The 15001-nt window shown below is 37.6% G+C and overlaps 1 protein-coding gene across 2 annotated transcripts in view; it reads left to right on the top strand.

Annotated features, from left to right (window-relative positions):
* The window catches only part of LOC148369326 (interleukin-1 receptor accessory protein-like 1), a 214554-nt gene extending 201720 nt beyond the window's left edge, over window positions 1–12834 (top strand). For both annotated transcript variants that reach the window (XM_088331299.1, XM_088331298.1), the window contains 2 exons: window positions 5544–5588; window positions 8976–12834. In XM_088331299.1, coding sequence (XP_088187425.1) covers window positions 5544–5588; window positions 8976–9682 — 752 coding nt within the window. In that variant the 3' untranslated portion in view covers window positions 9683–12834. The remainder of the gene's footprint in view (window positions 1–5543; window positions 5589–8975) is intronic.
* Window positions 12835–15001: the final 2167 nt, after the last annotated feature.

Below are 15001 nucleotides of genomic sequence, written 5' to 3'. Positions count from 1 at the left end.
TTATTATCCTGTCAAAGTCATCTCGTGCATAATGTTACATAATAATTGGTGATATGTCGATTAAAGCAACAAAATAAATCTGAAGATCCGGTACTTTTTCGTGAGCCGAGCCGAGCTGGTTTTCTAGAAAGAGCCGAAATTCCCACCACCGTTTGTTTTCCAGGATGCATCAGCAGGGTAGGTCAGGATTTGCTAAAAGTTTTCCATTTAGTCATACACCTGGGCATAATCTGTGGGAGTTGTCGATTGCGCTGGGTTAAAGTGAGAAGAGCTGTGTTATCTGTCTATGGAACCGGCACTTTGAGGAAATACGTAGCACAAATAAACACATTGGCGTTTGGGATCATTTATAAAATGAGTTATCTAAAAGTGTTTTTGACAACTTTGCATTGATACATACTTCAAAATATTATTATGTTTTCTAATAATATAAGTTCACGAGACTATGGTGATAATTATTAAACCTTGGAGGCCCGCAAGATTCTTCCTTTGGTATGGGAAACACTGATATTGGCATGGCAATGCCACCGTATTGATCATGACCATTGTCCAGTCCAGTTCACTGCATGCTGAGCAATACTCAAGCTCTTGATCGCATGTGCATGTTGGGAGAACCTTACCTGGCCATGTTCCATCCAGAGGGTTCTCCTGTCTCATTACCTGCCTTCTGATTGGTCGATGATGACTTGGATGGCATCATTGGTTTACTAGCATCCACCTGTTGTCCGATTTTCATCACAGTTTTTCTTGTGAAAGTTGGCAAATTGTCATTTTGAAATATTTTCTGAGTGTGAAGTGGCCTTAATATGAGAATGTGGCATATCAATGCAAGGAGTTTGTCTGGTCAAATCAAGTAACCTCTATTTTTGTGGCGTGCTTAAGATACGGCCTGCGAGCCAGATCCTGCCCCTGTCACCATACATTTCTGAGTATGTCTAAAAAGAAGCAAGTCCCTAGGTCAGTTCTATCAAAAGTTATGAATTTTTAAATGAATGCAAACCGAATGTTCTCTCTGGCCACTAAAGGGCAGTGTTGAGTTTGTATGGTGTGGTTGCGTTGGTTCAGGTGTAAACTACATTCACTAAACCAGGGGTAGCGAACAAGTTTGACACAAAGAGCCGAAATTTTTAACTGTGAGAGTCAAAGAGCCACACCACGCACTGACCGGCATTAGACGTACGCAGTCAGTTTTGTGTCCGGAGCAGTGGAAAAACAACAAATCTGCCAAATTAATTTCAAAATATTTTTGTACTATTTACTCTGATGGCTTCAAGTGTGTTTTAAGACGGGGGAAAAACGTAACATGAAACGAGGCAAAGAGCCAGAGTATATAGAAAATATGATGAGGCAAAGAGCCGCATTCTTATTGGCCAAGAGCCGCCCCTGCACTAAACTATCAAAATAAACCAGTTGACACATTCAATGCCAAACGTGACAATCCTTTTTTCCCCATTGTTTGTGAATAAACACATCCATGCCAACCTTTTGCCTTTAAAAATTGGTAGATGTTATCACGCATGTTTTCTATTTTTATGTGCGAAATAAAATTCGTATCCAGAATATAAAAAAAAAAATCAGCATTAGCATGTTTAAAACGTGGCAAACATTTACCAGAGTTGTTTATTCACGCACAAAGACTTATCCTGCTTCAAAATCAACCAGCCGTAGACTAAAAAAATACTCGTCTCAAATCAAGATATTTTTTAAAATGTTTGGTTTGTTTTGTTTTATTGCTAGGCGTTGTCAAGGGGAAAAAAACGGTAGTTAGTATGCACCTCTATTTATGTAGATCTTATTATGTTTCCTAACGCCTATTTGACTGGTGTTTTATTTAAACCTGTCCTCTTATTCATCGAAATGTTTCCTTTGTGCTGGCAAAGGTGACGCTCGCGCTCTCTTAGACAATATTTTAGCGCCCTCTTGTGTTATATTTCTGCCAAGCATCGTCTTAGCTGACTCCGGAGAACGATAGGAACCGTGCCCCTTCAAATCAGAGGGGACCAAGCCATAAGTGAGCGTAGCGCCTGCTTAGGGCCACGCAACCACTAGGGGGCCCCCAAGAGTGGTTAACCTTTTTGGTGCCAACTTTGTCCACAGTCACTTTGTGTGTCCACTCAAAAATACTTTTACAGAAATAAAACAAAAACACTACACAATAACTACAAAACTAGATATTTAATACAGTGCTTGAAAACAGAGACCTCATATATCATTTTGATTTCCTTCTGAAAATAAAAAATAGTATAGATTACTAAAAAAATACCACTATAGTAATACTTTACAAAATACTACTATAGAATTATTTACTCCTAAAATGCTACAAAAATACTACTGCATCAATAATACTTAGGACTAAAATACCAAAAAATACCAATACATAATACTATAATATAAAAAAAACACTAGGGAAATATTACTAAAAAAGATACACCTATCGCGATACAACAAAAATTATCCGATAGAAATACTACAGAAATAATACAAAAATAAACCCCAGTAAGACTGTACTACAAAAATACTAAATAAATACTACAGATATAAAACAAACATTCTAGTATGGAAATATTACAAAACACAACAGAGAATAGTACCAAATTAGTAAAAAAAATAAAAATGAACATGAAAAAAATAATAATTAAATACTATAGCAGGGGTCGGGAACCTATGGCTCGCGAGCCATATATGGCTCTTTCGATGAGTATCTGTGGCTCAGAGACCAATTTGATTGCATGCAAAATTTCTCCATCTTGTTCAAAACCGGAGTTATCTATCCTATTCAGGTACACGTAAAGCCAAACCAAAGCTAAATTCAAAAGTAACACTTCGCAGTATATATAGGGCACGTTTTCACTACAATTTACAGTCAAGGTGTCACACAAAAAAAGGGGGAAAAAAAACTCGTTTTGGCTGTACAACGCTAAAGAATCCTTTATTTAAAAGTTCACTATATAATCTGTGTTCAGTGTTCAGATACTTTATGATGAATCCACAGAACTGTAAATACGCCAAAACACCGGAAGAGAACTTAGTTATTTGATTGGGTGAGTGGGAGGGATGGGTGGAGCTATGCAAAAAGTACAAGCATTCCCTCCTATCTCTCGCCAAAGGTAAGCACATAAGGCTCCCTATTCTCAGAATGTTGTGACGTTTTTACAAAATAACTGCTTGCATCTGGTTTTGAAACCAATATGTATGAAAAAAAGGGTCAAAAGGAGTTTATCCGATCTTGAGTAATTGCAAGAAAGAGACAAGTTTAAAGTGGTCTGTTTGTTGAATTTGGGACAGGGGCTCTGGCAATATTCTCTTTTCATAATTTTTATCAAATCATCAAAAATAAATGTGCTGAAGACTAAGCTTTTGTCTGGGGCGCCGGTTTAGCAATTTAGTAAATTTGTCTCATAATATATGGTGTGGCTCTTTCCCAAAATAAAATTAATATTTTTTGCTTTTATGGCTCTTTGAGTCAAAAAGGTTCCCGACCCCTGTACTATAGTCATAAAACTACTGTAACAATACAAAAATCCTAGGGAAATACTACAGATATACAAACAAAAAAAGCTTCTTTCGAAATACAACAAATGTACTACAGAAATACAAAAATAAATACTACTATAAAAATACGACTTAAGTATTACTTCAGAAACATTACATAAACAGAACAAAAATAAAACACGGTATCACTAAAAAAAAAACAGAACTTCAGACATCAGAAATACTAAAAAATACAACTAAAGAAAAACCTACAGTAATACTTAATAAAACAAATGAAGTGCTTAAAACAGGGACCTAATAAACTATTTTGCTCTAACTGTGGTCATTTCAAAACCAATTTGATGAAACTAATCTATTTAAAAAGAAGTATAAAATGTCACAACGACCCTGAATAGTTGCCCACCCCTGGAGTGGGTATGCAAATGATTAAGTCAAGTCAAGTCATTTTTATTTGTATAGCCCTAAATCACAAAGAGTCTCAAAGGGCTTCACAGATTATTACACTTTATTACACAGACTATTTTTCAGCCGACGAGAAGAGTAGGTTATTCATATGCTATGGAGTAGAAGTGAGTTTTAAGCTTAGATTTAAACATTTGCACTGAGGTTGCAGATCGGATCTCAGGGGGAAGAGCATTACACAGCACCGGTGCCCGGATGGAGAACGCTCTCGAACCAGCAGAACACTTCTTTGCTCTTGGGATCACCAGAAGACCGGCACTCTCAGATCGTAGGCTTCGGACCGGGACATAGGGGCAAATGAGATCTGATAGATAAGAGGGAGCAAGTCCATGTATGATTTTGTATAATACTAAGAGAACCTTGAAATCACATCTAAGGCTAACTGGGAGCCAATGCAGGTTAGCCAAAATCGGTGTTATGTGATCGTACTTTTTTGTCCTAGTTAAAAGCCTCGCTGCGGCATTTTGTACCAGCTGAAGAGACTTGATTCTAGACTTCGGGAGACCAGAGAGTAGTGCATTACAGTAATCGAGACGGGAGGTAACAAACGCATGAATTATAATTTCCGCATCCGACTGAGACAGTATTGAACGGATTTTAGCAATGTTACGAAGATGGAAGAAAGCGGTTCTAGTAATTTTCTTTACATGCATTTCAAAGGATAGATCAGGGTCAAATATGACACCTACATTTTTAACTGAGTCACTCTGTGTGATGTGACATTTGTCAATGTTCACAGCAGTTTTTGAGAATAAGTCATATTAAGTAATTGGGTCCCGAGATATAATTTTTATTTGGGCCCCGTGTAAGCTTGTGCCGTTCATGCTCCAAATACATGTATTTTGTTTGAGTAAGGGGTAAATTAGAATATAATAGAATAGAATAGATTATACCTTTATTGTCATTGTTACAAAATGGGTTAACATATTGTGACAACGAAATTGGGCATGACACTCCAGGTCCACACATTCACAGTGAGGTAAAAAAAAACAAGAAGATAAAGGAACAGAGAAGATAAGGTTATAAAACAAGGAGGATAAGGTTATAGTTATAATTTACACAATATTTACACAAGAAATGTCGGCATGTAGGATGTTACATACAGTTTGGTATCGTAAGGGTTTGTGCAATATGCATTTGGTGCAAAAATAGTCATCATAGTGCAAAAAAAATAGTCAACATAGGGGTCCTAATTAAGGGTAAAGCTTGTATTTTAAAAGATAATGTTCTGAAATAATATTTATTTGATATAATTGTGACAAATTTATTTTCTATATATCCATTTAAGCCATAAATTACTAAAACATCTGATACTTTAAATTAATAAGTCGCTATTTATTTGCAGCAGACTTTTGTCCCATTGTAATGAATAACACATAGGGCACATTATGTTTTATTTAGTTGGCACATTTGACACTCCTTTGCTTTTGTATGCTCCACTTCCCATATTGGAAGTGTCAAAACGGATTGACACTGCTAAATGCCACGCCTCATAATTGCAACCAGCTCCACATCTTACTTTGACAGGATTGCCTGTGTTGACAGCAAAACTGTCCTTTATCTTTTCAACGTTGAATATTTATGTTTAGGTTTCACCAGTGAACATTTCCAGGATGACACCGGACTTCTTAGAGGTACTTTCTTTCCTGCAGTATTTCTGTGTGGTTCATGGTTCACGGATCCCTTAACTGCTCGGGTTGTAGGGGCACCACTTCCTGTGGTGTGTCTTGGGCAAGTACAGCCTTGCGGCACCATCCCTCTCCAGGACGTTTTCTGGGTAGGGTTTTGAATCCCCACATGAAACATAAAGTTAAGGTTTCCATGGTTACCATTAGCAGGAGAAGCCTCCAGATCTGACTCAGATACAGCACCTTCATCATCTGGTCGCTCTTGTTTTTCTGTGTAAAACGTCATCCAGCTCTCTACAGATAAGCCAGACCTCAGCATTGATGGGAAGTGGCTTGTCACAATGCTGATACCTGGGAAAAACGATTGTGTTCTGAAATAATTAGTATTACATCGTACAATAAGCAAATCTCTGTAATAAGGCAAAATTAATGAACCATACATTATTGGAAAAGGCTTTCTAGTCAAATATGACTGCATCTAGTCAAAACTGCAATATTCTTTGCTATATGGATTATGTGCTATTTACATGGGGTCTCCAAATAATATGGCCAATAATTACTCAGATAAACACTTTCTCTATTTGAGCATTAGCCATCTTTATTTGTATTTCAATTTATTATTTGGGATTTCCCAAATACCTTTGTTTTTGATAAATGTATTGATAGTTGTTTTTTTGTTTGTTTTGTTTTTTGATAAAACCATTATTTTACTTTAATAAGTGTAACGGTCATTTCTGTCTGCAGTTTCTATAGATCTGTACCCAAGCCTAATATTGCAGTGTAGTCAGCAAATAAAACATGTTACAATTTCAATGATACATTACATAAGTCATTAATATTCAATAAAAACAATAAAGGTCATAACACAGACCCTTGAGGGACTCCACAACTCATAAGACTTGAATAGCTTTCAGCAATCTGTATGTACTGAGATCTATTTGAGAGATATAATTTTACCCAGGGAAAAAAAGTAGGAATAGTTCCCGATGTGTCTCTTAAGTGCCTCTAGCAAATGACCCAAATGGCAATACGGATTTCAGAAGTTTTGCTTTGTGTACATTTAGATCGGCTAAACATTTTTTATCCTCTCCATAAGCTACTCAGTTATTCTTAGGGCACGGCGTTGGAGACGCCTGCTCTACAGCTACACTGCTTTAGAAAGTGTTAACCGGCAAGGATGCATCTGGCACTTCTAATGTCAATCGTGTTAAAAAAAGGGTTTCGTGTGTATTTTTGTGCAATAACCCCTTGTTGGCTTGTTCCTCTCAAGTGTTTGTTGCCATGCAACCAATTGTGCCCTTAATAATGTGTTGAGTTTAAATGCCTAATCCGTTGGAAAGTCCTTTCAAACTAGGCTGAAAACAGTAAGATTTTGTAAATGCCTCTAAAGCCATTTTTAGACTTTTCATAAACCTGTTTTAGTCGTTTACATGCCAGCAAAACAAATATTATTTTACAAATCCAAAGCGGCTCCAACTCACTGGTTGAGGTATTCCCGAACAGAATGAGGCTTAGAATGTGTAGCTTTTCTCCCCACAATTATGTAATACTGTATGTTGCAAAAAATTCTCCGTGCAGGCGGACCCGAAAAATTTCATCTCAAAGTTGACTGATCCGTCTTGTTTCCTTTAGAGCTTTGATGTCATTGAAGGAACTCAACGTTTTCAAAATGAGAAATGCCATAAACACAACAAGTGCAGCTAGCTTCGAAACAGACACAGCGGTTTTAGTGAACAATTATTGCGTACCACTAATTTCTGCTTGGAGGTAAGCAATTGTGGCTCTTCATTTGTGCTTTTCGTTGAGTGTTTCGCTGTTAGTATAATTTATTTCCTGATTTGTTTGTTCCGGTTGGCGCTCTTTGGCTTCTCACCATGTGTTGTTTGGTTGGCTAGCCTGGCATTAGCGCCAGTTTTGCCGTGTATCCTGGTTAATTCCTGGTCGGCTTTGCGTTTATCGCCGTTGCTGTTGCCGCTTTTTGTTGTTGTTTTTTGGTTAGCCTGGCTGCCCACCTTATGTTATTGATTAGCCAGCCTGGCGTTAGCGCCGGTTTTGCCATTGTTTTATCCATTGTCGGCCGGCTGCACCTTTTTCGCCAAAGCTGGTGCTGCTTTTTGTTGTTGGTTCCCGATTACCCTAGCTGCTACCTGCATATTTTAATGATTGGTTAGCATGGCATTAGCACTAGTTTTCCTGTGTTCCTTGTTTTTTTTTTTTATTCCCAGTCGGCTTCACGTTTGTCACCATAGCTATTGCCACTTTTTGCTGTTGATTCCCAGTTAGTTTGGCTGCTCACTGCATGTTTTTTGACTGGTTGTCTGGCGTTAGCGCCGATTTCGCAATGTTCCTTGTTTTTTTTATTTCCCGGCCGGTTTCACATCTGCGGCTTTTCGTTGTAGGTTCCCGGTTAGCCTCACGGCTCACTGTGTTTTTTGTTCGGCTAGCCTGGTGATAGTGCTGGTTTTGCTCTTTGGTCTGTGTATTCCCGGCCAGCTGTGCGTTAATCATTGTAAATTCAATTCAATTTAACCGTTTCCGGTTAGCCTATCTCCTCACTGCATGTTCTTATGGTAGGCCAGCCCCGCTTTTAGTTGATCGGTCCCGTATATCCCCCTGTTTGCGGCTCGCCACGTGTTTCTTATAGGCCATTTTGACTGCTTGCTCTATTTTGAACCATTACCACATCCACATGCGACATAACACGGCCATTTTCCACACAAAAAAACTATCAAAACTTCATTTAAAAGACTCATGACTTGTTCGACCAATTAACAAGTAAAACAAAATGGGGACTCGCTTGCTAGGGTGTTCCTCCGATGACATCACAGCTCAGGATGAAAAAGACAAGACATGTTGTCTTCAAAATGCAAAATCATTATTCTGGAAGGTTTGCCTGAACCTCGGCCCGGTTCTTTTATCCTAAATGCTCACTATACTAGAAAAAAGAACCAGGAGACTGCATTTTATCTTTTAACTATTTATTGGATGCCAGAAAGATAGAATAAACAGGTGTGGAGCCTTTTTCAGCATGACGCAGAAAAAGTGTGTCTTATCTAAAATAGTGCCTAGTCTTATACTGACTTGGCAGGCCATGCACTTAGGTCTTTGCAATGTGCCTACGTGAGACTCATTGGCCTTAACTGGTTCAAACCGGATAATGTGTGCAGGAGTGCTTTTGGATAGTAAGACACCAAGCAAGGATGGTCACAGCAGCCTAGCAGGTCAATTTAAGTCCTTTATCTTATATCTGAGTGGCCTGATCTAACAACACAGATATAATAAATATAGATTTTATGCAAAAACCATGTACTCTTTCCTTATATTTTGCATATTTAAGAATTTGGGATTACCTTTAAAGTGACTTGCTTCCCTTTTTTCTCCATGTTCTCGTAGCCTACATCGAGGATGTGGCCCGCTGCGTGGACCAGAGCAAGCGGCTCATCATCGTCCTGACGCCGAGCTACGTGGTGCGGAGGGGGTGGAGCATCTTTGAGCTGGAGACACGCCTTCGCAACATGCTAGTGACGGGCGAAATCAAAGTCATCCTCATCGAGTGCGCCGAATTGCGCGGCATTATCAACTACCAGGAAGTGGAAGCGCTCAAACACACCATCAAGACCTTGACAGTCATCAAGTGGCACGGCGCCAGCAGCAACAAGCCCAACTCCAAGTTCTGGAAGCAGCTGGTCTATGAGATGCCCTTCAAGCGCAGTGAACCCCTGAGCGTCTCGCGCGATCAGATTTTAGACGTGAGCGAGCAGGGGCCCTTCGGCGAGCTGCAGGCCGTTTCGGCTATGTCCTTGGCGGCCACCGCCGTGGCGCGCCCGGACCTGCGCTCCAACCTTCACAACTCGTATCACGTTAGACAGAAGCACTACTACCGCAGTTATGACTACGAGTTGCCAGCAGCCGGCACTCTGCCGCCTTTCCCCACCGGGCGCAACCAGCACACGTACTGCAACATCCCCATGACGCTCCTGAACGGGCAGCGGCCGCCGTCCAAGTCACCGCGGCAACAAAGTCTGGAGGAAGCCCATGGCAACAATGCCATGCTACCGCTACTGCCCCGCGAGACCAGCATATCCAGTGTCATCTGGTGACTAGCCAGGAAACGGGGTTACATTAGGATTTTGCAATACACAAAGGATTTGTTCATTCTGGTTTAAGTTGGCAGTTAAAACAAACAAAAAACATGTTAATTGTTTTCTGTAGCAGTGTTTCTCAACTGCTCTGACTTCAGGACTCTCCGTCGCGACCTAGTTACAAGCCACGACCACAGTAAAGAAATTTTAAAAAAATTCAAATATACTGAATAAAAGAATTGTGCGGTTCTAAACAGAGATAGTGCTATATATCCACGTAAAATCTGTTCAGACTTTAGTAGACACTCAAAATAAGGAGAACTGGGAGAGGGGCCTTCAGATCAGAGAATCCCTTCCTCGAGCCCTCCTCTGAGCACCCTCTATTTATTAAATCTTCAAGGTAAAAAAAACAGCCCTAATGGTTGAAGGTATCAAAGAACAGCAATATGATTGGCCGACGGCGACAATGATTTAATAGTCAAAACACCGATCAACAGTGGATGATAACTGTCAAAATATGGAACTGGCACTTTATGAAATCTTCTTTAAATTTGTCCGACATCAAATACAGAATAAACATATCAAAAAACAGACAAAATCATTACCAAAAACAAATCAACTCCATTCCAAAAATATTATCTTCAATTAGCTGCTCAATTAGCAGTATTTTTAATGAAAGCCTAAGTGCTTTACTTCAGTAGCATTATCTTAAAGATAATAAAATCAATATCTCATATATTCTCCACTCTGTTTGGCCATGGTCAACATGTAACAACAGACGACATATTTATTTTTCTGTGGTGTGAAAATCAACTCCTATTTGCAGGAAGTTGTTGCCATCTACTGTTATGGAGTTTGAACAACCTCGAGTTATTTATTATTATTTTTTTTATTTTTTTTTGCCATGGCAAAGGCTTTCGACCTACTGAAAACTGGTTCGTGACCCAATTTTGAATCCTAACCCTCCAAACACAATTTATTCCCTCAAAATTGAATGAAATTATTGACTATACAGTGATACTTCTACATTTAAGACTAATTTGTTCCTGGATAATGTTTGGATCTAAAATTTCTTGTATCTTCGGAAAATTGTGCTTGTTTTTTAAATTTCTCCTATCTTAAACCGATGTTCCCTTAAGGAATAACTGAAAAGCAATAAATCTGATCCCGGCCTTCCAAAATCATCCAAGTTAACCTTAAATAGCAGTAAAACACATCTCCTACATCACTAAAATTATATTCAAATAGTAATCATACATAAGAATACAGTAATAAGAGAATTACGATAATATGACTTTTTTTGCCAAAGGATACAGAAAAAAACACAGTTTCAATGATACACAAAATAATATTTTCAAAACAACCTGCAGCCAACGAGTTCTCCTTTATGTGACACATAAGGCAAATGGCAGATATTAAATATGATTATATTGCTGATGGATCATTTAATGGGTAATGGAAAGATCCTTGTTTGAACGTTTACGAATAATAATAATGATTAAAATTAAAAAACTATATAATACAATTAACTTAGTACAAGGCCTTTTTTTGTTGTGTTTAATTTATGTTTGTTTTCAATGCCAAATCAAAGCGGAAAGAACAAATTACGATCACATTAAAGAACAAATAAAGAAAAAGCTAGCGCTTTGTGCCATGCTTGTCAAAGCTATCATATAATTTAAGCTAACACCGGCGATTGTGGCTGGGAAAATGCTGAATACAGGGTCATGTAAATAATTTTTCTAACTCTTTGTAGCATTTATTTTGATCTATGACATTCTCTGTCATCCGTTTGGACTTTTTTTGGTTTGCTTCTCTGAAGCTTGTGAAACAAATCACCCAAGTTTGTGCGGGTGAAGATTGGCGGGTTATGGAGGACCCCTCCTGCTATATGTAGAAATAAATGTAGAAAAGAAAATACCTTAAGATATATGCCATACAAATGAATTAACACATAAATATAACACTTAATACATGACATAAGAGCAATGCTTTCTTTTATTTATGCATGTTGTCATTTATTTATTTCAGAATTTATTTTATCGTGTATATCGTTACAACAAAATTTCACATGAGGGTATAGTTTGCAGCACGCACCCGTAATATATAAAAGCAACTGAACACACTGGACAAAATGTTACTTAAAAGAAAATCATATTCTGCAGATTGCAAGCTGCAAATAGTGAAATATGTAGCTGAAAAGCATAAAGAAAGTTTGTAAAGATTGTAAGCTACTGGCGAGAGGCGGAACTGACGTAAGCGACGTAGAGGTGGAAAGAGGAAGTGGCGCATCGCTACTGTGACACCCTACTTGAACATCTCTTTGGATTTAGTGATTTGGGGTCAAACTGATTGTTTGCTAGCATGCTCTCTATGCTAGAGTTATCTGAATAATATGTTACATCGTTACTGTCAAACATGTAATATTATGTTCGTACGCCGCACGGACTTATTCAGCCCGTTGTTGCTTTTATTCCAAATTGCGTTTCAAGGTGACATGAATGTTTTTGGTGTTGGACTTTATCAAATAATTTTCCCTCAAATGCGACTCATACTGCGGTGCGACTTATAGTCGGGAAAGGACGTACACAACAAAATAAAAGACAATATACACGACAAAATACACAACAATATTCACGGCGATATACAAAGGAAAATACACAACAAAATAAATGGCAAGTTACGTGACGAAATACACAACTCAATACACAACACAAAAAATGACAAAATACACAACAAAAAACGCGGCGAAATATACAACTTAATCAACTACACAACAAATGACAATATACCCAACAAAATAAATTGTATCTACGACGAAATATACATCAACAAAAAATTACAATATACAGAACACAATATACAAAAATTAATGATAATATATATGACAAAATAAACAGCAAAATAGGGCAGCACGGCGATGCAGTGGTTAGCGCATGTGCAGCACAGTTCTGAGGTCATGAGATCGAACCTCCTGTGTGGAGTTTGCATGTTCTCCCTGTGCTTGCGTGGGTGTCCTCTGTGACTGACTGGCAACCAGTTCAGGGTGTCCCCTGCCCACTGCCCGAAGATAGCTGGGATGGGCTCCAGCACCCCGAGACCCTACTGAGGATAAGCGGTGCAGATAATGGATGGATGGACACAGCAAAATACACAAGAAAATAAATAACCAAATATACAACAAAATACACAACAGTCATATCAAAATAAATAACAATAACACACAACAACATAAATAAATGATAAATAAGTTTTGCAAATATATGAATACATTACATTTAGGTATTACATGGTATATTTATGAGTGCATTGATTTTTATGGCATGTATTTGTAGGTTTTTATTTGTAGGTTTTTATTTGTTTACACATCTCGTGGGTAGGACGGATCTGCACCACTTCAATGGAAATGAACTCAGGAGTCATAAATTCCAATAGCGGACGCTAAAGGCTAATACGGTGCTATCGGCTAACATTGCTGTTTCCTTTGGGAGAACGCAGACTTGTTTACCCTAACAAAAGAACATTTCAATTGTGTATTATTTTATTAAAAGAGTATTTTTGTAAACGTGTAAAACAGGAACTGCTGAGCAGAGTTTTGTAGATACCAACACCACCACCCTCCCTTTCCCACGTCTGAAAAGTATCCACATCATGTCCTGAATCATAAATTACAGTTCAAAAGTCTTGGACCACCTTGTGATTTGCTGTTTTCTTAGTCCTATATTCAGAAAGGGATTTTTGCTCAAAAAAGAAGATCAACAGACACTAAAGTGATCTGTTCAAGAGCACTTTTGGTTCCACTGGCAGATAATTGAAGTTGTTTGGTTTTTTTCAATAGATTTTTATCTTCACGGGGAAATATTGTAAAATAAAACATAATTGTGTGCATTGTAAGTGCAATTTACTTATTTTAGAACATTATGACTTGTTTTTATCTCAGAAAAATAACACCTAAAGGGACATTGTGTATTATTTCGCTCCTCATCGTGATAAAAATATTTATTAATTAGAAAAATAAAGCAATATTGATTTGAATGATAAGCAAAAATACATATTTCTGAAATACTTTTAGTTTGAGAAATAAGCATTTATTTAACAGACCATGGGGCCTCACCTAAAGTAGCATGATGCAATTGTCTGCCATTTTGCTGCTAAAAATAAAATTAAAAACAGTTGGAGGAAAAATATAAATAAACCTGTGCAATTTGGTCATTTTAAGTTTCCGAAGATGTGTGCATTTTACCCCTCGTTTTTGTCTTGCAAAGGATGTAATACACAGAAACTAGCATGGACCGGAAATGTAATTTCTATTTTTATACAGTAGGCTGAGTATAATTGTTTTCAATTTAAGTATTTTTTTATGCTGATAAAAACAACAATTCTTCAAAATATTTTAAAATATCAAAGATTTAAAGAACATTTTTTTTTTTATTTTACAAGGATTTTTTGTATCATTGTCCCCTAGTGGTAAAAACATATTTTTAATTCATTTTTGGTTTGAATAATAAGCAAAAATACATCAACTATCATATGAAATTTCATTTATTCATTTTACTTCCAAAACAAGAAATGTATATCTATTTTACATAACAAGAGGATCACACAGAGGCAGCTGACATGATTGTCTGCCATCTTGCAACTACGGGTACCCCCAAAAACCAAAAAACTTGATGAAAGGCTGGGCAAAAAAGGCAACAAAAATGTTGCGGTCTGGTCACTTTGAGTTTTTGTAGTTTGTATTCTTCCTTGTGATGTTAGCACTTGTTTTCAGTTACAGTACCCAATACAGCAGCATCTAGTGGTCAAGTATTACACATTGTCCCTTTAAGCCATATAATTGTTTATTACCTTTTATGCAATGTCAATGTATTTTCAAATAAAATGAAACAGATTTTGGTGGAGGTGATTCTTACTCAGGAGTCAAATGCTAAGTTGACAAAAACCGTGCCTCCACCATGCAGAACAAACAATTGCGTTTATCTTGGATTTGTGGTGCGTTCGAAGAACGTAGTCTGAACTTTCCACTATTAGAATAAATAGCTCTGGTATCTGAATGTTGTTTTTTTCCTCAGTTGTTATATAAAATAAGATCTAAAATCCCCAAAATGGGTGCCAGTGGAACAACATTTTTGTAGTATATCAGAATGCTTTGACTCAGACTATGACATAGTTATTGGCATTTCCACCAAGATTCTAAGTTTTTTTTACAACATCTTAAAATGACAGTCGGGGCTAAAAGTTATTAAAACAACCCAAATCATGAGAGCCCAAGACTCTTGCGCAATATTTATTTGTAAAATTGATAATGTGGCCAGGGAGCGATGGGGAGTCAAAAAT

This window comes from Urocampus carinirostris, chromosome 3, assembly GCF_059441175.1.
Source record: "Urocampus carinirostris isolate Australia breed hairy pipefish chromosome 3, RoL_Ucar_1.0, whole genome shotgun sequence".
In the NCBI taxonomy this organism is placed as follows: domain Eukaryota; kingdom Metazoa; phylum Chordata; class Actinopteri; order Syngnathiformes; family Syngnathidae; genus Urocampus; species Urocampus carinirostris.
The sequence above is the reverse complement of the archived record's forward strand: the minus strand, read 5'-3'. Positions and strand labels throughout refer to the sequence as shown.